Below are 24,204 nucleotides of genomic sequence, written 5' to 3'. Positions count from 1 at the left end.
CTTTCTTTCTCGGTCGAGCTACCGCTGCGTGTGCCGCCTCTCGTCGTGCGCGCTGCACCGCTGAATTTTCGGTGCTCCCCTCCATATGTTTCCGCCGATTTGCTCGGTGGCCGCGCGTAATCTCCCCGTCATTTCGATCGATCGTGCGTGCGCCACTGTGCTGTAAACGCAAGGTGCAGTCACCGGAATCCAACACACGACAGGCTTTTGTGTATGTTAATGCGATCGGTCACACGGCCATGTTTTATCGATCTCGTCGGATAGCTGCCACATTTTTTTGGGGGTGTTGGCGATGGCCGGTTTACCGTGCCATGAACAAGAGACGCGTCATGACATGTTACTGGTCTGGCCCAGCACTGGCTGGCGTACGGCATGCCCTCTGTTCTGGCCAGGAGTTATGGCGGTGCGTGGAATCAACGCCCCCTTTGCTGCCTGCAGGTGAAAAAGACTCTGTTCCGTCTCACTTGGCAATTGACTCGCTGGACATTTTCGGCAACCCGTTTTACTCATCGGGTTCGGGCCAATCCCATTCAAGGGTTGCAGTTTCGGTCTTTCCAAATTTTGAAAAGACTCTGGCGTCATACGTACTCAAACAAAACTGCCTCCTCTTTTGTTTGAAATAAGGACAGAAATGAAAACGCACCGCGCTGTAAATAAATTTTGTCTATCTGCAGTTCTGCACCTGCATCTGATGGTATAGGAAGTTTAGCCAGGAACACTGGCCACTGGGGTTCCGTGTCCATTTGTTGCAGGACCACCCCATGTAAACCGATTCACGCACAGCCGCATGTGCATCTCAAGGAATTATGTCTTGGCTCATCTTAAACTTCGGATTTCCAAACATGAAAGACAAGGTTTTTTCGCCCTTCCCTTTCGAATTCTACCAACCGAAAAGAAAAAAAGAAAACGGCGATACGTATCCCTGTTGCTATGCTGCCTACGAGGAGGAGCACATTGTGAATCTGCTCATCACTTGCCACTGCAACCAGCATTGCTTCCAAGAGCACGTTTTAACTGTGTCTACTTACTATCTCCATTCATAAATACTTGTCAATGTCGGGAAAATAGTTCTCTCTCAGGAGGATATCCCTCATTTCTTACATATCATCTAAATAATTATTACAAACAAAAAAAGTAACAAGACATATTAATATGAGATATATCGCTTTGCAAATATGCAAATTAAAATTAAAATCCCCGCAAAAAAATATGCAAATTAAAATTTGATTTTTGCAAATTGTAACACAAATATTAAATACAAATGTGAATTTACGTTAACTGGTTTCAGTTTAATTTATTTTTTTGTTTACAACTCGTAGAAGTCAAATTTAATCTTATATGTTTATGGAGTTATATATCATATCTTTGTTAATTTTTTTTATTTTTTTATAATTATTTAAATGAATAAAAAAAATTAATGGACGTCTGCTCGAGTGATGAGTCCATTTCTGTCAATGTCGATTAGTACTGCTGCAGTTTCGACTATCATTACTTTGAAATTAGCGTAAGTCGATGAACGGAGTCGTATGGTTATACTACTACTTAACATACAACATACTCCAACAGTACCCTATATATTAAAACATTTACAAATTTATTCCCAAAATTGAAACGGTCAAAGTTTGAATGAGAGCAATACATTGGATGCTAAATTCATTTCCATGAAATGCTCCACGGCTTATATCAGATCCACAATTCCACATGGTGTATATAACATCACTGGATGCCTTGACCATAAATACTGTAGTAGACTGCCACCTTAGCTACGGAAACCTGGGCAAATTCTGCACCGATCGAGCTGAATTCGCCGTTGCGGATGAACGACGCGACCTGCCGTCCGACATCCCTCGGATACTCGATCGCAGTAGGCTCTACGCACGTACTAGTAGTAGTACCTACGCGCGCGCTGACGTACGGTATATCACTAGTTCACTACTACTCCTACTATTCTACAGTCAGCAAGCATGACCCTCAGAAATTCAATGTGTCTGTAGGTTGATCAGCGAGAGAATCACACGCGGTTACAGGCTAATTACCCTGAACCCTTGAGAGACAGTGTTACAGGCTACTGTTTTGTGATATTTGTTACGACCCGGGGAATACAGTGTCTTTTTCTGTTCCAAGCGTGAAGAAGAATAATTAGCGTAAAACAGTGTGATGATGAAGAGGAGGACAGCATTGATGATATTCAGAACAAATGTGACTGTCCTCCTGCTCCTGCAGAGTTTAATCTGAAGAGAAGAAGCGCACGCAGTAAAAAAAAGTAGTGCTCCTACTCGGCTGGACGACCCACTGACACGGTCAATGCTCAATGTTTTTCTTTGGCGTGGACTAGCAAAACACACATTTATAGCAGAAAGGAATCACAGTGGTAAACAGGAAAAATGCTTCTTATCGTAGGGGAGAAACTGGGATCCTTTTTAGCGCTGTATGGCTGCACATGCGGACAGCGCCACGCCATGTAGTACACCAGTAGCCGCTTAAATGAGCACGCATGATCTCAATTTATAACGCCAAAGAGCGGTCCAAGGATAAACTTTGCAGGAACACCGTTCTGTTCTTGCCCTCCTCCTGATGGCATCTGAACATGGCTTCCGTAGTACTAGTACGTATATATACTGTGTGTATCTCTTACTGGTCGCAGTGCTGTGAAAAACAGACAGTCAGTCTTTTGACCAATCCATCACATATCTCAATCGGGAGTTGGTACACACGTACAGTAACAGTAAACTTAAGTCTTCCTTTTCTCATAATCTTGCATGTGAGAGGTCGTTTCTTAATTCTCACACGTTAGTACTTAATTAATTAGTCATCCTGCTTTCGGACATGCCACATGGTCTTGGCGAGGTACGCCTATTATATTACCATGGCCAGCCAGCATCATCTCAGCATCTGTAAACTGTAAATTAGCTAGCCGAAGAGGCAAAAAGATTAATCCAGAGTACAGCACTGACCACGTACTCTGCAGGCTGCAGCCTGCAGGAGTGAGGCTCTGCCAACCTCTGAGATGGCTCAGCAGTCAGCAGCAGCAACCAGGGAATCCAATTTCGGACAGCAGACGGCGGCGCTGCATATGCTGCGGTGGTGCCGCGCTCTCGGCTTTTGAGACTTGCGCGTTTGTGAGCGGGCGGGCGGGCGAGGAGACGGCGCAACCACCGGCTGGATGGATCAGGGGCATATGCAACGACAGGGACACATGGTTTCAATCAATACGGGGAAAGAGACGTACCGCAATCTGTACGTACCGCGCGCGTAGTGCATGCAGCCGGGTAGGCAGCTACTAGCTGACGACGAAGGAAACGACACGCGCGCGGTGGCGATGGCGGAGGAGGGGTAGCCGTGTGGCCATGGCCGGCCGCGCGCGAGGCTCGTTTTCCGCCCGCGTTGAAGGCACCGCGCGCGTACTGATGTGTCGGTCCGTCGATCGTACGGTGCGTTTGTATGTGCTCGTGCCAACTGATGGAGGTGATATGCTAGAGCTGGTGTAATATTACCAGCTAAATTGTGGAACGTTGACGATTGTTCAATGACCGGATCCGTGGCGCAATGGTAGCGCGTCTGACTCCAGATCAGAAGGTTGCGTGTTCGATTCACGTCGGGTTCAAACCCCCGATCCATTATCCGGGTCCTTTTTTTTTCCGCTTTTTCCCCAGACTTGATCGTACCCTCACCCGCCCATACAACCTGGGCCCTTTCCCAACTTGAGGTACCTAATGGGCCTTCACCATATGCCCATATGACATGGGCCTTTAATCAATTTGACGTCCCAATGGGCCGTATAGTCTATGGTCCATCCTGCAATATGCATTTTTGTGCGCTTCGCCTCAAATCCTTGACCCTTTATTTAAGAGAATTTATTTTATTTTTAAAAAGATTTACAAAAATAAATTGCAGTTTCAAATTTTTACAAAAATATACTCCTCCCACCCTTTGATAGCGATCTATATGATGTGGCACGCCCTGCAAAATTGCCACAGCACGCCCCAAGCGCGGGGTGCCACATCCCATAGATCGCTATACCGTAGAGCGATTTATAAGCACCGCCCTATGATAGGACGTGAGGAGTATATTTCTGTAAAATTCTGAAATGAGAAATTATTCTTAAAATCTTTTAAAAAGTAAATATAAAAATTAAAAAAAATCTTTTGATCACCTCTTGGTTCGGCTCTCGCTCTCCCAAATTCTAAAACACAAATTCCATCAGCCTTTATGACATGTCTAAATTGGATCTACACGCGAATCATATTAGAATCATACTTTATCTTAAATTTCTTCCATTTTTCAAATTTCGTGTAACATGTCTTCTACTCCTGGCAAAATCATCTAGTAGAGGAATGGCAAATGCATGACAAGCACTTCATCAACCCCATTCGTTTTCTCTCTTTCTTTTTTCCGGCTTTAGATTTGATATTGTATAATCTTTTTCTATAATTTTCTTGGGATCAGGTATCTCCAGGTTTTGTCTGAACCCTGAAGCAACATCAATCTTCTATATCTGCCTATATTCGTCGCCTGCATGCTGAGAGCTATATACACGTACTTTTTCCGTGACGTATCCCGACTATGTTCAATGCATAGCTAGATGCCAATATATATATATTTAGACCAGATGCCAATATTAACCATGTAACCGTCTGCCAAGATCGTCAAGATCTATTACTGATAGAGCAATTAATCAGTGCTAGTACGAATTAAAGATTGTCCACAATTTTAATTTCAGCCACTTGCGATCGCCACAAAGAGTACGAAAAAGAATATTTAAGGAATTTAGTTCGTCTTGTAGAGCCTGAGGCTGATCTCGACATCCCAACAATATACGTACACATGATACCCCAAACCAAATTAAAGTTGGATATGGTTTGAGGTTAACTTCTGAATTCTTTTAAGAGTCCAAGGAGTTTATATTAGGTTTCATTAACCACTAAAAAGTAGGAGTAGTGACATATACTCCCTCCGTTTCAAAATGTTTGACACCGTTGACTTTTTAGTATGTGTTTAACCATTCGTCTTATTCAAAAAAATTTAAGTAATTATTTATTATTTTCATATTATTTGATTCATTGTTAAATATACTTTTGTGTACACATATGGTTTTACATATTTCACAATTTTTTTTAAATAAGACGAACGGTTAAACATGTGCTAAAAAGTCAACGGTGTCAAACATTTTGAAACGGAGGGAGTATATAATACTGCATTTGGTCTCGCTATGTAGGAGTATTTTACACCTTGCGTCAAATGGTTAACTAGGCACTTTGCACCAACCCCACTGACGAACCCGAGTGTGAAACTGTAGGATTGGATAATTAACTAGGAGACTTGATTTCTTCTAATTTCTAGTAGGGAATCATCCCCAGATATTCCACACACGTACATGGTCAGCTTCATCTCTCAATCATCACGATTAATTTAACAACGACTGATCGATCAATCGATCTGAGCTTGCACGTACACATCTGCATACAAACACGTGGAGCAGCACCGGACACACTACACAAATGTTACAAAACAAAAATGTCCCTTGATTAATATTCATGCATCGATCCCGGCACCTGATGCGTTTTCATTAGTTTAGTTTTAGACCGCAATCGACAGGTGAGAATAGAATTCAGGAGCCTATCATTCTATCAAGAAGGAAGGAGAGATGTCCAAAGATACGCGACACACTTAAACAAAAGCGAAGGGATATGCTAAGATAATCCCCTTTCCACTGCGCTACTTCAGAGCATAAATCTAGAAGCGACACACCTGTCGCTGCGTGATTTGGTCATACTGGTTCATGGTTTTTATTTCTTTTTAGGTTGGTGAACCAACTGCGCTTCCTGTTAGAATATAGCAGCAGCAGCAGTAGTACAGTACTGCAAGTTCTCCACCAAAAAAAAAAAAGAAAAAAAAAGTGTGTACTACTACAGTACTGCAGTACTAGCTTATATCTCTGAAAAATGATCAGCTGGAGCCTCTGCTGCTGCACTGCACGGCCGTCTATACATGTTGGACTGAAAGCAACAAGAGCTTTCGGATGATGGCACCAGCACCAGATCGAATGATCGATCACTAGACACTATAGTACTACATGCTTTGCCATGGCGACAAAACCAGATGACACGGAGCTACATCTCCATCTTGCTGGGCTCCACGCAAATCGGGACGAGTCATGGGGAAACCAGAGAATGGTGGAAATATGGCAATACTGTTTGTTTGGATGTTTCCATGCCGACTATGTGCGATGCAGCTGCAGCAGTGGTTGATCTTATATATATAATACTCCTATTCGATCATGTGTTGGGAGATCATATCGAAAGGGCCAAAGATGATGGAGCCTGCCATGGTATGATATCTTGTTGTTGCAAATGCTAGCTAGATAAGATATGTTAAGCTATTAGTTTTAAAATATAAGAATTTTTAGAATTTTCATGATGATTAAAGAAGTAGATGAAATTTAAAATGAAGCATGATATATATGATTATAATTGCTTTAAATAAGAAGAGTATGCGAAGAAATTAAAAGATTATTACGACTTGTTGACATGGGGTAGCAGGTGAAGATGTTGCTAAATTCTGAGAAAAGAAATTATTTTTAGAGGTTGCTATATTTTGATACGGACATACATAATGTGTAGTGAGCCAATGGATAAAAGCAGCAGGAAATGGGAGTGATTTGGCTGCTGTCTGACAGTATCAGAACCAAACACTAAGTATTAATGCAGGATTAGCCTTTCACAACCGCAAACTCAAGTTTTTAGGTTTCAGGCTGAGGTCACTCCTCTCTCACTCTGAGAGATCAGCTGCGTACCAAGAATTCTGCATCAAACAACTGTGCGATTTGACAGGATTGGCGTCGGTATTCGGCGCTCCAAACATGAGCATCTGAAAAGCACTAGTAACATTCACTTGGGTTCAAGAATATTTTCACAAACATACGGAATTAATCTACAGCATACACACTTCGTTCTCTTGTGATTTGTCTCTTTGGCGTACTAATTAATTATAATCAACAATACCAATATTACAACACAATCAATAATCGGTGGCCAACAGTACTAATAATAATGGCTAATGCAATTTTCAATGATGATGAATGAATATTTCAATAGGCCCAGAGGGACGCGTCGTGATGATCCATGCGTTGCTGCCGCGACGACGACGAGATCTCGCCGGGGTTCACCTCCGACGACGTGAGGCCGGTGTCCTGCGAGGCGCCGCTCAGCCTCTCCCTCTCGCCCTTGTTGCAATACCAGCCGCCGCCCATGAGCAGCTCGTGCACCATGCCCGCTCCTCCGGCGGCGGCGGCGTCCTGGACGTACTGCATCTGCAGGGCCTCCAAGAACGGCGAGGCGGAGGACATGGCGAGGTGATCCGCGGGATCGGCGGCGGGGAGGAGGTACGGTGTGTCCAGGAACTGGCCCTCCAGCGCGTTGGAGAAGCAGGTCACGTGCGCTGGCGGCGGCGCCGCCGCCGCGCCCGCGGTCGCTGACAGCGAGGTTGTGCCGGCGCCACCGCCGCCGCCAGACACGTCCATCAGCGGCGGGAGCGCGCACGGGGCGAGGCCGACGACGTCGTCCGCCATGGGCATCGACGACGGCCCAACGTCCGTCCCCGCGCCCGCGCCTCTCCTGCCGACCGCCGCCGCCGCCGCCGGCGCCAGCTCGAGGCTCTTCTTGAACACCCTGCACAGCACCCACTCCTGATCCTGCTGCACCCAACCAACCAGACCACCCATCAGATCGCGACATGGCACACACGAACGCGCGCGCGTGCAACCAAATCAACGCTCACGTACGTACCTTGGAATTGGCGGCGGCGTGCTTGCCGTGGATGCGGTACTCGTGCATGACCCATCCGGTCTTGCCGCCGCGGGGGGCCCTCCCGGTGTAGAAGACGAGCGTCTTCTTCATGCCGACGAGGGCCTTCCCCCTGAAGATCTCCCGGTCCTTCCCCGTCGCCTTCCAGTACCCGGACTCCGTCGCCCTGTTCGTCCTCAGCCCCGTCGGGTACTTCCGGTCCTTCACGCAGAAGAAGTACCACTCCTTCTCCCCCATCGTCGCCCTCGCTGCATGCGCACACGTACACACACATCTCTGATCACCCCCATAAATCACATGAAAAATCAAACCTAGTACTACTCACTAGCGATCATACGTACGCGCGACTGTTTGAGACTTGAGAGAGATCGAGAGTAGCTAGCTAAGCTTGGCTTACATGGCAGGTCCCATGGCTCGCACTTGTTGAGGTCGGCCTCTCCGACGGCGCGCGCGGCGAACCCGGCGGGGTCGGCGGCCTTGCGGAGGAGGTAGTGCGTGATGAGCTCCTCGTCGGTGGGGTGGAACCGGAAGCCCGGCGGCAGGTCCATCTCCTGCTGCTGCTGCTGCTGCATCATCTGCCGGTGGTGGTGCACGTCATGCTCCATCGTCGCAGCCACCACCACCTGCTGCTGCTGCCTGGCTAATCGCATCTACTAAACCTGACACATAAACGATCGAGCAATTCATCAGAAAAAACCAACACCAACCATTAAGCAAAGGACCCAGAATATTAACACAAACGAGTTAGCAATAGCGAGCTAGCTAGCAAGAACAAAGAAGAACGAGAAAAGGAGAGAGAGAGAGAGAGAGAGAGAGAGAGAGAGGATATTTGCTAACCTTTTAGACTAGATCGACGAGAGAAGTGATGAAGTGGTTAAGGGGGAAATTAAAACAAAAGCTGAGGGGTTGGTTCATGGTGGGGGCTTAAATACTACTGGAAGCACTATTGATTTTTTTGATGGAAAGAGACGTGGCAATCAAGGAACAAACAGCCATTGTGCACACCAGCCGGCAGCTTGCAAGGGGGGTTGGTTTGATCCGCTAAATTAACCTTTTTGACTTACAGGGACTAGCTACTTTTACCTTAGCTCATCATCACTCAGTTCAATAACTACTTATTAGACAAAATCAATATTGGAAAGTGGTTACCCTTTTTGCAAGGAGTTCCCTGTATGTGGTAATATCTTCCAGTCCATTTTTTACTTTTGGGAATATGAAAAAAAAATAGATAATAGAAATGGATTACATCTCCGGCTTCTGTCATAAGACACACAGCCATAAGTTTAATAATAATAAAAAGATAAGAATATGCAAAAGATTTATATGTCATTTGCACGCATACGTATATAAATGATGGTAAAACTACTCATATACGTACTGCCCTACTCGTAGTGTCTGGTCGAAAAATAACTTAGCATAGGTCACCAAGCCAACCGAACAGATACCGCAGGATATACCACAAAATGAGTGATGCTCGCACTCGCAGGCACCAATGCAAGTAGCCACATGGAGCAACACCGCATCACACCATTTTTTTTTAAAAAAAATACCCTTCACTTATTTTTTTTAAATTTGAATAATTTGGTCACGTCAATTAGACTAATATGACGAAACATTGTTTGCTACATCAATTTGGCTTACGTAGCAACGTTGTTTCATCGTGCCCTAGCAACACCCGAGTGACAAGATAAAACCGTCACATCAATTGCGTGTGATGTGATAATATTGTTTCATCACGTCAGGTAAAGTGGCACGTTCAAAAGGTTTCAAATTTAGAAATGAGTATTGTTTGTTTTTAAAATTAAAAATTTAAAGAGTTCAATTTTTTTTTAAAAAAATCACATCTGGTAGCTAGTTAAACACGGGTGCATGGGCGCATGGCGGATTGGCGGAATGGGTGGGTCCGTGGGTAGGTTGCCGCCTGCCGGCTAGCTTACAGCTAGCGTCGTATGGCACCGCGCACACGCACGCATCCAAACTCCAAGGGAAATCAGTTCATGGTCGTCCCGGCCTCGTCAGATTTATCGAACCCGTGGCCTGCAGATCGAGTTTGGGGCATCGGTCGATCTGGCGTGATCCGGGGCTACTAGATAATCAGGAATAATATATTCTGCATGCTCGTCGTCTCCTGGATCCATCGATTGAACAGACACGTACGGTCTCATCATACGGTGGCTGCTATAGCTAGCTAGCAGCAGTCACGCCAGCGAGGATCAGAGTCTTTTGGCGAAGTTACCGTGCAATATACCACACTGTCAGTCATGACATGGATATATATAGATTCTAACTTGACTCATTTCTCGCTTTTGTTTAACCAAACTTCTGCCCGTGTCTCTCGATCGTTTTGTATTTGTTTGTAATAACAGGGTACGCGAAGAAGAAACGTACACCACATGGTTAAAATATAGTACTGCATCCCAGTGGACTATCTAATGCTGTAGAGGTAAATTAAATCTACAAAACCGCAGAATTAGAGTTCTCTTAGATGAAGAGACCAAGGACGATCTAATTTGTCATCCTTATCTCTTAAACAACAGAATCCGAATTCTATACGCATTTATCCGCGAGTAAATATGGGCAATGGAATACTGTGGGCACAATAACCACACTATGGGTACGGTGGCTAGCTCCACGTACACATCTAGCTACCAAACTGATCCAGACTTTCAATCCGGATTAATTGTTTGACCTGCAAAATCAACATTGTAGCTAAGTACTGGAGTAGTGTTACCTGTGTCTGGCCGGCCTTGAAAAAAAAGAAATCAAACATTTCTAGATAGGAATTCGAAGGTCATGTATTCAAACAAGAGATGAATAGTAGTCCACTCTTGTGTATCCAAAGTAGCACGTTTTCAAGGACAAGAGATTAATTGCACCCAGTCGTGCACCGCTAGCTCCACGTACGTAATTAAGGCAGCATGCAGACTATAGCTACTCCCTCCGTTTCAAAATATTTGACACCGTTGACTTTTTGGCACATGTTTAACCGTTCGTCTTATTAAAAAAAATTATGAAATATGTAAAACTACATGTGTACATGAAAATATATTTAACAATGAATTAAATGATATGAAAAGAATAAATAATTACTTAAATTTTTTGAATAAGACGAATGGTCAAATACGTACTAAAAAGTCAACGGTGTCAAACATTTTAAAAAGTTAACGGTGTCAAACATTTTGAAATGGAGGGAGTATTTTCTAAGTTGACATGGCTTGGTTGCTAGTTGCTACTAGTTGGTCAGTTCGTCGTAAACAATGTTAAAGCCACAGCTTCCTTTCGTACTCACGTATACAGTGTGTGGAAGTGGAACTGGAACGTGCATGCCGCTGGAACGATCGGGATTGATTAGTGCGAACATACGTGGATGTCTTATCATAGCTGAGTCATCAACCGTAATTAACGTGAAAGGTTACGAAGTAGTGACAGCAAGAACTACTTCTTTCATCCCACAAAAGATAATTATTACATATATCTACATTTATATTACTAAAATATGCAATATTTTGTATTATGTTTATTTTTATAGAACAGAAAAAAGTACTAGTTGTCATGCCCACACGCGCGGTACAAACGAAGAGCACAATTAAACTTGCTGCAGCCAGTGTCACTGTGTACATAGACAAGCTAGCAATATACTCTCTCCGTCTGTTCAAATTTATTATACTAGGATATATCATAACCACCTAAAATTTTTTATGTTATGGGAAGGAGGGAGTATTAACACTGGTCCTTGTACATAGACGAGCTAACAATATACTAACTGCCAAGCGTAGGTTGAAAAAATATCTCCGGTGATCACGACTAATTAATCATCGATATTTGCAAGAGATATGGACGGATCCATGCTTAATTAGCTTGTTTGGGCCTTTCTGACCACGGGGATACGGTGATGGGGATGCAGATGCATATGGGATATTGCGGTGAGCGATGGAACACGAACACCGGTCACTGTAGCACGTACCGCCTCTTCTCCGGTCCTCGCCATCCGTCTACAGTACACACGTCCCCGTCTTTGGTGGCTTGGTGCGGTCCCTTTCCTTTGGCTACCCAACATTTCAACGCGCGCATCCATCTAGCTAGCCGCGTAGTACGTAGTAGCTGCCAATGTGCGCGACGGCGACGCGTACGTACGTGCACGCGTACTCCTGCCACGGAAGCACGTACGCGCGCCGCGCGCGTGTGACGTGTGTGCCGCGCGCGGGTGTGCGTGCGTGGGCGTGGGCGTGGGCGTGGGCCGTGGGTGGGGAGGGGTGGCTGGTTTTATTGGTGGATGCATGGTGGCTAGCTAGGCGCGCGCGCGGGTGGGCGGGCGGATGCCGGCGTACGTGCGTGGTCGCGCAATCTCTCGCGATCGATAGCGTCTTTTTCCGTGCGGGACGGCGACGTGAGGGGCAGGACGGCGGACGGCCGATCGATCGTGCGAGCTAGCGCGCGCCCGCGTTGCGTTGCGTAAGTAGGCACGTACGTACGTGTCGCGACGGGCGCGGCGCACAGGTGTCCTCTTGGATGCGTGTAACGATCGCGTACGTACGTGCAGCACGAGGGGCCCTGCACGATCGGCCGGCCGAGTCGGGACGTACGTACGTGAGCCGCATGCAGGTAGGTCACGTAAGTGCACTGTGCACTTGCAGCTGGCTAAGCACGACGTAGCGTACCGTACGTGTAGCTCTCATGTATCACGTTGTCACGTTGATTAGCCACATGTGTGTTACATACGGCGGCCCTGGCTCGCGGCCACGCGTTAGCTCAGGGCATCTCTGATTGCGTGACGTCAGTTTTTCTTCTTTTCTTTAGTTCGGTCACATTTTTAATTTAACTGTATTTGTTATATCCGTATCAAGGTACAACAACTAGACAATAGATACGTCAATATTAAATTTAACATGGCATCGTATAGACGTCCATGTAAAACCAGGCGTGGCCTCTGCTTGGTTCGATCGACGACGACGGGATCTCGTGGAGCTTAATTACTTGGCACGGCATGAACCCGACACGATTGATGATCACCGTCTTATACAGTTATACGTACTGGGTACGTGCTGGTACGATCTTGCTCGATTAATGAATGTTATCTACTTCCATTAATTTATATTGCTCCTTGTTTTCTTCTCCTCTTGATATTATATATACTGTAGATTTGTACTCTAGTGTCGATCGGGAAGCAAAATAAACTAAGTTTCGTTGCCACGTACCCATGCTAGATTGGTCTCGACCACACTTTGGACACCGATATCTATGATCATGGTGATTAGGACCCGTTACTTTCTTTTTTTGAGATGAGATTAAGACCGCCATTTCCATTCTCATAAAGCGGTCGTGCATGCCTTCATGATTTCTTAGCAGTTAATTAATACAGCCTCTCGAACTCTCACACAGCACCTTAATTAATTCTCGCCGTGTTTAGCTGTGCCTATCAGTTTCGGCTCATCTCGATCGAGCCAACTGCGGTTTTTACATGTTGCCGTCTCATCTCATCATTCGCGTCCAATGCATGTTTCGCTGTGACGACGCGACCAGCAATAAATCGAGGTCAAACGAATCATCATCAGAGAGAGAGAGAGAGAGAGAGAGAGAGAGATTCCCGTAGAGCAACACAAATTGTGACATGTGATCGATCGATCGGTCGAGAGATCAATCGATGCATGGGTGCTTTCTCTGCCGTCACGATCAGAATCAGTAGTCGATCTCATGGCATGCATGATGCAGAGCCAGTAAGGCTAGCCAGGATCGATCATAGATATCGATCTCCAACGAGATCGTTCTTGAGCATTGAAACTCTGAAGCTCTGAAAGCACACACAGTAGCAAACTTAATTAGCTAAGACCTTTTTCAAAGGTAGTACTAGCAAATTAGGTGTTGGTGGGTTGCATTTTTGACTCGCGATCGATCCGATTCTTTGCTTGCCATCTCACGCCTCTCTCTCACGCTTGCCTTGGCCAACGCAGAGTTGCAGGCAAAGAAGCTAAGCTATCGATATGCAGAGAAAGCTTAGCTAGCTAGCAAGCTAGCTTAGCTAGTTCGGCCGGTCCAACAGCCGGAGTTTCTGACTGATCCATCCGCTGGTCTGCTTAATTTTGAGTTAACAATGCTATCCGTTTGGCCCGGCAGCTTCCTTGCGATGCCACCTAGCTCGTAGCCTTTTGCTGCATGCGAAGTCTTCGGTGCGCTGTGCCCTGCATTCCGACAGATCATCACACGTCCATTGTCAAAACAAATGGCAAGCACGTTTGGTAGTTTCAGAATTCAGAGTTGTGTGTACTTGCAGGGCAGGAGGGGACATTGATCTGTCCACTAAAGTGGCATGCCGACAGGAGTAGTTTAAGTGCTGTAAGAAAACTGCAAGCGAATTTCAGAAGTCCAATGATAAAAAGTTCAGGAAGGATTGTTCAATTCTGGGAAGGCAGGCACCAGCGTTGCACCGATCCGTGAAGTTTCAGAAAAAAAAAGAAGGGTATGATGCCTACATATAGTTTGCTCGTACTTGTTGTTTGGATCAGAATCTACGTACAAATTAAATAGTAACCGGAACTGAAATGTTAGGTTGCAACTGGACTGAAAATTACATACCACGCACCAAATCTCTGTATAAGTTGTTCAGAACGCAGCCTGTAGACCATTGACCTCAATTTGCAGGGACGGGATTTCCTGTGTGCTTACTCTCTCTCTCTCTCTCTCTCTCTCGGATTTTTTTCCTTACCTGAACAACTATTATTTCTGACTTTTGGTTGGTTGCAAGGCGGCTTTACGCAATTGACTTCTTCAGATGCGATCATCAGAGATCCAGAAAAGACATTATATAACTAAACAGTATTCCCGAAAAAGGATTATATAACTAAACAGCGCTAGCCTAAAGCAAATAAAAAACTCAGGATTCTAGCAAGCTGTTCTATTCTGTCTGTTTCACGTCGTCACTGGCTTCAGGAGCAGGACTGCAGGTCAATTGTCATCAAATATGTCATCAAGAAGAAGGAATTTTCCAATAAAAATATATCACCTCAAAGATATAAAAAAAGTGCAGCTGAACTACTGCACATACGACATTAAGACTGAATTTTCCAACGTAGGCGTTTGTCCCTGACATTTGTTTTGTTTTTTTAATAATCTACATTCTTCAATGCAGGCGTTTGTCCCTGAGAACTACAAAGTTATGATCAAGAAAAAAAAAATCTCAACTACTGCAGATCTGCAGTGCTCATCATACCATGGACAAATGCACCCTGTGGTTCTATTCCATCTAAAATAATCTCATAATCTGTCCACGAGGCTGAGTGCTTCTAATTGAAATGCAGCTTGTGCAGGCAGAAAGTAATGCTAGCTAGCACTAGTGAAAATGATATTATGTCAGCAACATAAAGTAAGCTGTTCTAAAGATAATATGTGGTCAAATAATCTCCCTGTCAAATCTTATTTGTAAACAATATTGGTTGCCCACTTCAGGTGTTATCTATTACTACTACTTCATGTCTGTTGCCTCCAGCATGTTTACACAACTAGCCAAAACAAACTATTAACTTTATCTCAAAATAATTTTTTTTTCACTCCTCCTAGCTACATACTACGTATATCAATACCAAAGAAAAAAAAAGTTCCACCACTTCATCAATCCCAATGCAATTATAGAGTGTTCATCACTTCATCAAATCTCAATACAATTATATATCCTCACTTTATCTCTAATGCAGTGGCATTGTTATGTTCTCCTTTCTGGGGGTCAAAGGGCATCGGATATATTATCCAATTCTAACTAAACTATATCATGTTACTTAGTATATCAGTCAATAATTAGATTATTAGTATGTTTTTTAAGGACCCTTGGTAATTATCGTTCTTGGTTCGCCACTGTTATCTACTCCCAATATAATTGTTTCTCGCATTTTGACAAATTCTGTTGTACCAGGGACTACGCGCTGCACCTTCCACTCCACCCAAAGGCAACATCAAACTATTCATGACTAACGGCTAATACTTTTTGAAGCTTCCTACATGTTTGGATGAAGGCAAAGGGTAAATGGTTCAAAGAAAAGTTGTGCTTACCCACCATACACTGTTTGAGTTTTGCTATAGGGGACAGCTAGAACTTGTCAGGTTGAAGGGGAGGCTTCATAGCTACGCCATCCCTCGGAATATTCCAAAATAAGATGTCGTGGGACCATTCCAACCACTCCTGCAAGCTAGCACCAGTAGTCCCTTAAGTCGTCCAAATGTACCAATATACCCTCAAGGACATTAATGTAATTTCGCATGTACCATATGGGGCTATATAAGCCGTTCCAGATCCTATAGTAGAGGATGATTATTATTCATTGAGATACCACGTCACATACTTTACAATTCGAGCTCATCTCATTCTTAGGATAGGCAGGAAAACAATATTCTCCCCGTATCCCTTATTTATCCATGACTCAGTGTCTCGACAAACTCCAATGCAATGATTATTTGAAATAAAAAGTTATTTTGGAACGACTAAGATGCTAAAAAAAATATAATTTTGGAACAAAGAAAATGGTGAAAGGTGAAGTTATTTCGAGTCGGAAGGAATACTTTCTTTCTCTTCCCCCAACAAAACCTTTGCCTTTGCCATATCACGCTTAATAAATATCTTGTGCATTGTACCCTTGAAATTTTCTTTATGCACAAATATGAATACTCGTCTTTTGCTTTCAACACAAGCAGGGTTTGAACTTTAGTATAAAATTTTTTTCCACCTCCATTATGTTCAACAGATACGGTTGAAGAACTGTAACATCGATTCAATGGCATCATGGTTACTACTGAAATTGGCCACCATTTAGAACCGTCAGGATCAATAGATGATTTTTGCCCTGTATTTCCAAAAGGGCATCCCATCATCTAAAAATCTAAAGGTAGACAGCTCATTACTGGAAAACCGAAGAAAAGCATGGCTGACCTAAAAGAAGAGTGTGATATCTGCAGTTTGTGATATCTTGAATTAGCCAGCCAATTCAAGAGCATATCGGCATATTGCAGTAGTTGGGCGCCGTCCAAGATCATGATGATGAGGTTATCCATGCAGCATTGACCCTAAAGTACGCATGTATCCAGAACTTTTTGAACCAGTAAACAGTACCAGTATGGTTCTTGCTGATCCAAACTACTATATACTTTTGACAACGGTCACTTTCTCACTGTCTGCATGATTGGTAGACCAAAGAGTATAATAGTAGCACAACACGACTAGATTTTCCGCCAATTTCTCTCGTTTGAAACAAGATTTTTCAGCAACCTCAATCGTCAGCTTCATTTGTTTTCTTGCTCCTGAACTTGTGTTTCAGCCTTTCGATACGGAACGCTGCACGCACGATGGACTGGGTCTGCATTTCTAGGCAGCCCAGAACCTTCGCGTCGATGGCCCGTGTTATGCTGGGCCGGGAGAAATGCCACGAAAAATCGCGGAAAAAGTACACTGAAGGTCCCTCAACTTGTCATCGAGTCACAAAATCATCCTCTAACCACAAAACCAGATATATCATATCCCTCAACTTAACAAAACCATTCACATTATATATTTCGGTGGTTTTTGAACCTGCTTTTATCCGACGTGGTGGTTGAGTCAGCATGGGACCTATGCACATGTCAGGTTGCCACCTCATCACCTCTCTCTTATTTCCCCTCCTCTCTCTTCATCCTCTTTCTCTCCCTGTGCTCATCTCGGGCTCTCGGCAGGCGGCAGGGCGGCCAACGGGTGGGGAGGAGGCCCCGCGGGGGCGGGGATCCGGCGGCCGGCGTCGTGCCGGCGGAGGCAACGCCACCGTCCGCATCCTCGTTGCAGCCGCCGTGGCAGCCTCCTTCTTCTCCTCTTTCCGCTGAGTGGAGTCGCTGGCGGCGGCTTCCTCCACCGCGCGCCGCTCGACGCTGGGGATGCTGATGGCGGCGGGGCCGCGCCTCGCCATGTAGCAGCCGTCGACGATCCTCGCGCCGTCGAGGAGCATGGCGACCAGGAGCCGGCGGCGAACGGAAGCGACCAGGCTGCGGCGGCGAACGGAGGCAACCAGGCTGTGGCGGCAAACGGCTGGCCGCCGAGGTGGCCCGCTGCATGCAGCGCTGGTGAAGTTAGGATGATGCCTTCCAGTTGTATATGAGTTAGAGTTAGCCTGTTAATGTTCAAAATAAAACTATAAAAGCAGAACCAAACAGATGTTGTTGATACAAAAACAATGCAAACTGCATGGATAAATTCAATGAAATTTCCTAATGTATTTTGTTAGTAAGTGTGCACTGCAGAGTCAATTTGTGCTATGAGTGAACAGAATGTGGTAACATTACAATCATGAGCTATTCTGAATAAAATTTCATGCTTTTGTCCATAACAAACGGTAATACTTTGTTATTTTGATTGCATGCCGGCCGCCGAGGTGGCCCGCTGCAGCGGCGTCTGCACGACCTTATCGCCACGGACGCCTTCCGCCGCGACCACCAAGCACTAGCGCCATTGCTCCCGCCACCCCATGCCGCTCTTCTTCTACCGTCCCGACCACTAGGCCTACCCCGACCTCGTCGCGTCCACCTCCGCGGCGTCGACATCGCCGCCCGCGAGTCCCACCCGGTCATCCGCTTCGCCCACGCCGACGCCAACCTCCGCCGTCCGCCGCACGCCCGCGCCCCGTCTGCTCCACCGGCCGGCCGCTCCCCGCGCCGTCGCCCGATCCTCCGGCAGGCCCGTGCGGCGGGTGCATCTGCCGCAGCCGCTCTGCCCGCCGCCTGCCCGCTTCGCCGGCCGCGCGCCGCCGCCTCGTGGGTGGCGGCCGGCGGGGGAGCCCGCGCGCCGCTCCTCCCCCCGCCGCCCGCCCGCAGCTCCTCCCCGCACCGCCGCCGCGCCGCCCGTTGCCACCGCAGCCGCGTCGCCTGCGTCGCCATCAAATTGGAGAGAAGTGAGAGATAGAGATGAGGAAGGGAGAGGAGAGGGGGGGGGGGAGAGATGATCTGGCATTCTGACATGACCCACGTGGGTCCCACGCCGACTCAGCTGCCACGTCAGATAAAACCGGGCTCAAAACCATCGGAGGATCTAAAGTAAACGGTTTTGTTAGTTTAGAGACGTCCGGTATCTGGTTTTGTGGTTGAGGGACGATTTTGTAACTCGATGACAAGTTGAGGAACCTTCGGTGTACTTTCCTACGCCGCAGGCGTTTCAAGGGCGGAAATGCTACCTAGCGATTGATCGCTAGAGGTAGCTAGCGGCGATCAGATTAGATTCCCTCCCCTCCACTTGGTTTTCTTTTTTGGCACCGCATTACTTTCCTATTTTAGTAAATTTATACACCTAAAGTTTATACACCTTAAGTTTACACATCTAAAGTTTAGAGACCCAAAGTTTATAAATTAAAAGTTTATATATCCGATTTAAATTTAAATTTGAATTCAAATATTTTTATATATATAGTATTTTTATACATCTAAAGTTTATACACCTAAAGTTTATAGACCCAAAGTTTATAAATCAAAAGTTTATATACCCGATTCAAATTTGAATTTGAATTCATATATATATATATATATATATATATATATATATATATATATATATATATATATATATATATATATATATATATATATATATATATATATATATATATATATATATATATATATATATATATATATAATTTTTATACATCTAAAGTTTATACACCTAAAGTTTATAGAACCAAAGTTTATAAGTCAAATATTAAATTTAAATATTTATGGTGTAGTAGGAAGAGAAAAAGGGGAGGAGGAAGGGGAGAGAGGAGGGAGCGTTGGAGTATAGGGGAGGGAGCGATCACCCGCCCATTAGGCGTACCCTTTCAAGGTCCTGATATGCACTTCCCTCTAGTTCGTGCAAGCCATCTGATTACATTATTAGCAGGACCTGGTTGGCAGAGCTCCAACATAGCCAACAGTTTCAAGTCCATCTAGAATGAGAGTGAAGTTTGATGAAGTGTTCTCACAAAATGAACTAGGAATGTGGAATGGGTTTTAGCTGCCACACAACTCTAGCCTCTATTCCGCTATTGGAGTTAAATTTAGGAGTTTGGAGGCATATCAAACGGGTCGTAAACTAATAATGAAAGCCACCAACAAAATTAAGCGAGTATGATTATCTTTTATCGATAGTACAAATACATCAATGGCTTAGATGAGAAAATATATGTACAATCCACGTGTAATGGAAACTTGAAAACTATAAAAATGAAAAATGAATGCCCGACATGAAAAAATCTCGTACATCTAATTTTTTAATCCCCACGGTACTTTACATGTTTATTTGCACTACATATATATTTTTCCAGCTTATAGTAGAGTACCAGTACAGAAGAGACCACCGTAAAAAGACTTTCCTGTATTTATTTTCTAATACAGTTCACAATCATCATCAGAATTCTATATTCTCCAGTAACGTATACACATCAGACAAGAGAGTGCATAAAACTCTTTATATATTACAACATAAATAAGGCAATATGTTGGCAGCGACATGTTAACACAGTTCCGTCTAATCAAAATATCAAATGGCCACGTGATTAAGACGCCTCTGCAGTATGGGGGTTGCCAACTTCCAAATCACACTTCACGTCATCTTCTTCGCTTTCTTGTCCTCCCATTCCTTGCGGGCCTCGTCAATCAGCTTCTGCACTTTGGCGTGAAAGCCAGGATACGGTTCGTACCCAACAAACTTGTGAAGAGCCTGAAGCAAAAGAAACAAGGTATACATGAGGTGATCTCGATGTCACCTTGCAAGGAGGCAATCAAGAAACTGCATATATTTCTCTGCAGTTTACCTCTAGTAGCACGAAGAATGGAGCCATCAAGAAAGCTTGGACAAGATTGTCAAGGAGGGCAGGCGCTCGCTTCTACGATGAGAAGAGTTACATTTAATACATAAGTTTGAGTCATAACTCCGAACTAGTGTTATAGAGACTTGCCTCAAAAACACCATGGCCAATGAACTGCATAGTCCAACAGAACAGCTGAGCTACCAATACCACCTGTATAAAAAAAACACAAGTTATGGATTTTTTTTAATATATAAAGAATCTTGCAACAGCTTCAATTCATATAAACAGAGAAAACAAGAGGCAATGAGCTTTTTGTCTATCAGCCACAGGTATTTTGCAAAAAGAAATTAGCCAATTTCATCTTCGGGTCAGATTCTAAAATTGTTGTGCTAAGGACACAGAACCAAATATATCCCTTGCAAAGACCTGGACTGTCTAGCTACTGAAATTGCAATTTTCAGTGGACTAGGAACATTGGAATTGGTTATGACAACATCAAATAGCTTATCTCAAGCTGAATTAGTTGAGGCAAACAAACATCATGCAGCATAAGACATTATAAAATGCCTTCTTGCTGTTAACAGTAACTATATGTGCGAAATCAGTGTATCATAACCATGAGCAGGAACCTGATAGGGCATTAACAATCAGCAAATGACACAAACAAGAAGTATGGATCCCAATGTTTGGATTGATGCATCAGTTAGCAGTGGGTAAAGCATGCTGTTACGAGGGGAGCTCCTCCGACATGGGCATTATATTACACTACATCATATTATTTGCATGACAAGTACTTCATGTGGTTCATCACCTTTCAGAAACACTACATTCACGTTATTCGCATGACTAGTACTTCATATGACTCATCAGTCATCACCTGTCACAACGAATATTCACAGCCCCATCTTACGAATTGGTTTTCACAAACAGAACAAATGACTATGGATTATTTGCAGATCAGACAACTACACAATACTTTACAACTCTAAAGTTAGCAACTAAAGGTTAACCCACTCAGGCCTTGTTCGTTTAATTCATGACTTGCACAATACCGAACAAGGCCTCACGATTCATTTGACATGATTTAAGTCATGACTTGCAGTTTTTCTTCTGCTTCAAAAAGATGATTTCTATTTGTCGATACACCAGTCATGCATTACCACACCAAATCGAACCAGAACTGCACACACCACTAAAACTGTTGCACACACCACTAAAACTGTATACTCCATAAGCTGAGGTATCGCCCAATCGAGCGAAATTTCTATGGCCTAAGGATCAAATTAGTAAATAGATGGATCACATAAGGATGAAGCGAAATTTCTTTGGCCTACGGATTAAATTAGGAAATAGATGAATCACATAAGGAGAAGCTACTCCTCCCCCGCAAAAATCACAACCTAAAAATCGGACAAAAGAGAAGTTAATTATAAATTTACGAGAGAAAATACTAATCATCGCTGACCATCACGAAAGTCACAGGGGCACATCTCAACCCAAAGCAAAAGCTAATCTCCATCGCTGATCCTCAGGACCTTAGAATCTAAGAAAAGCTTAGCTAGCTACTCAAAATCAAAACTATCACAAGACGGCCCCCGAGTGAAGAGCAAGAGGGGGGAAAAGAGAAAGGGTTTCCCGCACCTTCCATCCGGCGGAGAAGCCGAGGCGGGCGGCGAGGGCGGCGCTGGCGGCCCAGCAGAGGAAGCAGAGGAGCGCGGCGAGGGCGCCGGCGCGGCGGTCGAGGAGGAGGTAGAAGGCCCCGTAGACGGCGGCGCCGGCGGCCGCGGCGTGCGCGGAGGGGGCGGCGAGGTGGAGGAGGAGGAGCGCGGTGAGGAAGATGGGCCAGACGAAGAGCGTGTGGATGAAGACGTTGACGGCGTTGCTGTGGTACGCGCCGTAGAAGGCGAAGTGGTGCTCCAGGTCGAGGAGGCCGCCGCCGCTAGGCTTCGCCATGGCTGCGTGTGTTCGGGGGGTTCCTTCCAGGTGAGGACGACAAGAGTTTCAATTTGGCCGGGGGTGGGAACTGGGAAGTGCGAACTGCTGCAACTGCGGTGCAGGGCGGAGTGGGGCTGTGGGGCCCACGGATGGCGAGGTGGGTACTAGCCCCAGAAGTGGGCCCCACAGCGAGGGTGATTTTTTTTTATAAATTGTAGTGGTATATTATTGTTATATTATATTATACTGAAAAAATAATACATGTGCGTTGTAATGGGTGAAGATTATTTTAATCTTATTATTGTTTTACGGTTTAGTTAAGGTGAACTGCAATTAGAAATCTGATCATCTTAAATTAGCATGCGAGTTTTTTCGAAAGTTTTCTTCCACGACTCTTTCTGTATTTCCAAAAGCGAACTAACTTAAAATCGGACTCAAATACGGATTTGTATTTCCAAAGGTGAACGAACTTAAAAACCGACTTATACACGGATGACGTACCAAAGTACCGGCAAAAATATTTTCAATTTTTATAATAGTAGATATATATTACAATAAAATATAATTTTAATAAACGATTCTTATGGTACTCTGCTATACTCCCTCAGTCCCCTAATATAAGGGATTTTGCTTGCATTGTTTGACCACTTATCTTATTTAAAAAACTTTTGCAAATATAAAAAATAAAAAGTTGCGCTTAAAGCACATTGGATAGTAAGTCAAATAATAATAATAATTCCAAGATTTTTTTAAATAAGACGAATGGTCAAACAGTGCGAGCACAATACCAAAATTCCTTATATTAGGGGACGAAGGGATTACTTTTTACTATCTCGCGGCTCGTAGATATCTCACGTTTAGGCCCAGTTTAGTTTCAAACTTTTTCTTCAAACTTCCAACTTTTCCATCACATCAAAACTTTCCTACACACAAACTTCCAACTTTTCCGTCACATCGTTCCAATTTCAACCAAACTTCTAATTTTGACGTGAACTAAACACACCCTTAGTTAGGATAAGATTCGACCAAACTATTAAAATTTCACCTATCAACAGTATCTTAATATCGATATTAAAGTAGTATAAGTAGAATTGAACAAAAAATAATATCATAAATTTATTGGTAGATTTATGTCCGGGTTTTAAAATTTTGCTTAAATATTTGTTCTAATATAAATAAATGGATGGCTATAATTTTAGAGTTTTAATCAAATCTTATTTTGAACGTTAAATAGTTATGATCGGAAGGAGTCCAGTTTTAAACTGTACTTAAATTCATTCTAAAATTAAGTTCTATAATATAAAACTAGCTTCGGTTTATAAGCCCTATCTTAAGCAGGTATCTTAATATTCTAAATAAAACTTGAATATGCCAATTGTGTTATAGTTTTTATTTTGTCAACGATGCTCTAACCAAGTTGTCATAGAAGTGACTCAAACAACGATATTTATGAATAAAACTGAGATCTCTCGAGATAGGAAAAGATAACTTTATTGGCAATATCAAATCAAGCAAGTACTACAAATCTTCTAGAAACAGAGACAGCATATATATGGTCAGTCAACAATTGCCGAAACTATATAATCGTCTCATTTGACTAGCGTTGCTTATTAGACCAGAACCTAGACGGCATATCAATTTTGAAATGGCAGTACATACATCCGATTGGATGCGTAGAGGTCAGG

General features: G+C 44.1%; 2 protein-coding genes and 1 non-coding gene across 6 annotated transcripts; 1 reads left to right on the top strand and 2 right to left on the bottom strand.

Annotated features, from left to right (window-relative positions):
- Positions 1–3,532: 3,532 nt before the first annotated feature.
- On the top strand, positions 3,533–3,604 carry TRNAW-CCA (transfer RNA tryptophan (anticodon CCA)). Its single transcript has one exon. It is a non-coding gene; the product is annotated as a tRNA-Trp (tRNA).
- Positions 3,605–6,862: 3,258 nt separating this feature from the next.
- LOC4329768 (NAC domain-containing protein 4-like) lies at positions 6,863–8,702 on the bottom strand. 4 transcript variants are annotated; one of them, XM_015767903.3, is made up of 4 exons: positions 8,640–8,702; positions 8,200–8,461; positions 7,785–8,050; positions 6,863–7,693 (listed from the first exon to the last, which is right to left on the bottom strand). In XM_015767903.3, the coding sequence occupies exons 2-4, from the start codon at positions 8,450–8,452 to the stop codon at positions 7,088–7,090; spliced, it is 1,125 nt and encodes a 374-aa protein (XP_015623389.1). In that variant the 5' UTR covers positions 8,453–8,461; positions 8,640–8,702; the 3' UTR covers positions 6,863–7,087. The 4 variants fall into 4 exon arrangements, with proteins under 4 accessions (XP_015623389.1, XP_015623390.1, XP_066163369.1 ...); XM_015767904.3 differs by having other exon boundaries at positions 6,863–7,690; XM_066307272.1 differs by having other exon boundaries at positions 8,200–8,702.
- An 11,431-nt stretch (positions 8,703–20,133) lies between these two features.
- Positions 20,134–22,587, bottom strand: LOC4329767 (2-hydroxy-palmitic acid dioxygenase MPO1). The gene is made up of 4 exons (XM_015767510.2): positions 22,226–22,587; positions 20,732–20,794; positions 20,588–20,659; positions 20,134–20,493 (listed from the first exon to the last, which is right to left on the bottom strand). The coding sequence occupies exons 1-4, from the start codon at positions 22,535–22,537 to the stop codon at positions 20,377–20,379; spliced, it is 564 nt and encodes a 187-aa protein (XP_015622996.1). The 5' UTR covers positions 22,538–22,587; the 3' UTR covers positions 20,134–20,376.
- Between the last annotated feature and the right edge of the window lie 1,617 nt (positions 22,588–24,204).

This window comes from Oryza sativa, chromosome 2 (assembly GCF_034140825.1).
Source record: "Oryza sativa Japonica Group chromosome 2, ASM3414082v1".
In the NCBI taxonomy this organism is placed as follows: domain Eukaryota; kingdom Viridiplantae; phylum Streptophyta; class Magnoliopsida; order Poales; family Poaceae; genus Oryza; species Oryza sativa.
The sequence above is the reverse complement of the archived record's forward strand: the minus strand, read 5'-3'. Positions and strand labels throughout refer to the sequence as shown.

Coding starts and splice junctions, on each gene's coding strand:
- LOC4329768 (XM_066307272.1), bottom strand. CDS start 8,452: ATGCGATTAGCCAGGCAGCAGCAGCAGGTGGTGGTGGCTGCGACGATG. Junction 8,051..8,199: donor CGAGCCATGGGACCTGCCAT/GTAAGCCAAGCT, acceptor GTGCGCATGCAG/CGAGGGCGACGATGGGGGAG. Junction 7,694..7,784: donor ACGCCGCCGCCAATTCCAAG/GTACGTACGTGA, acceptor GGTTGGGTGCAG/CAGGATCAGGAGTGGGTGCT.
- LOC4329767 (XM_015767510.2), bottom strand. CDS start 22,537: ATGGCGAAGCCTAGCGGCGGCGGCCTCCTCGACCTGGAGCACCACTTC. Junction 20,660..20,731: donor TTGGCCATGGTGTTTTTGAG/GCAAGTCTCTAT, acceptor TTCTCATCGTAG/AAGCGAGCGCCTGCCCTCCT. Junction 20,494..20,587: donor CATTCTTCGTGCTACTAGAG/GTAAACTGCAGA, acceptor CTTTTGCTTCAG/GCTCTTCACAAGTTTGTTGG.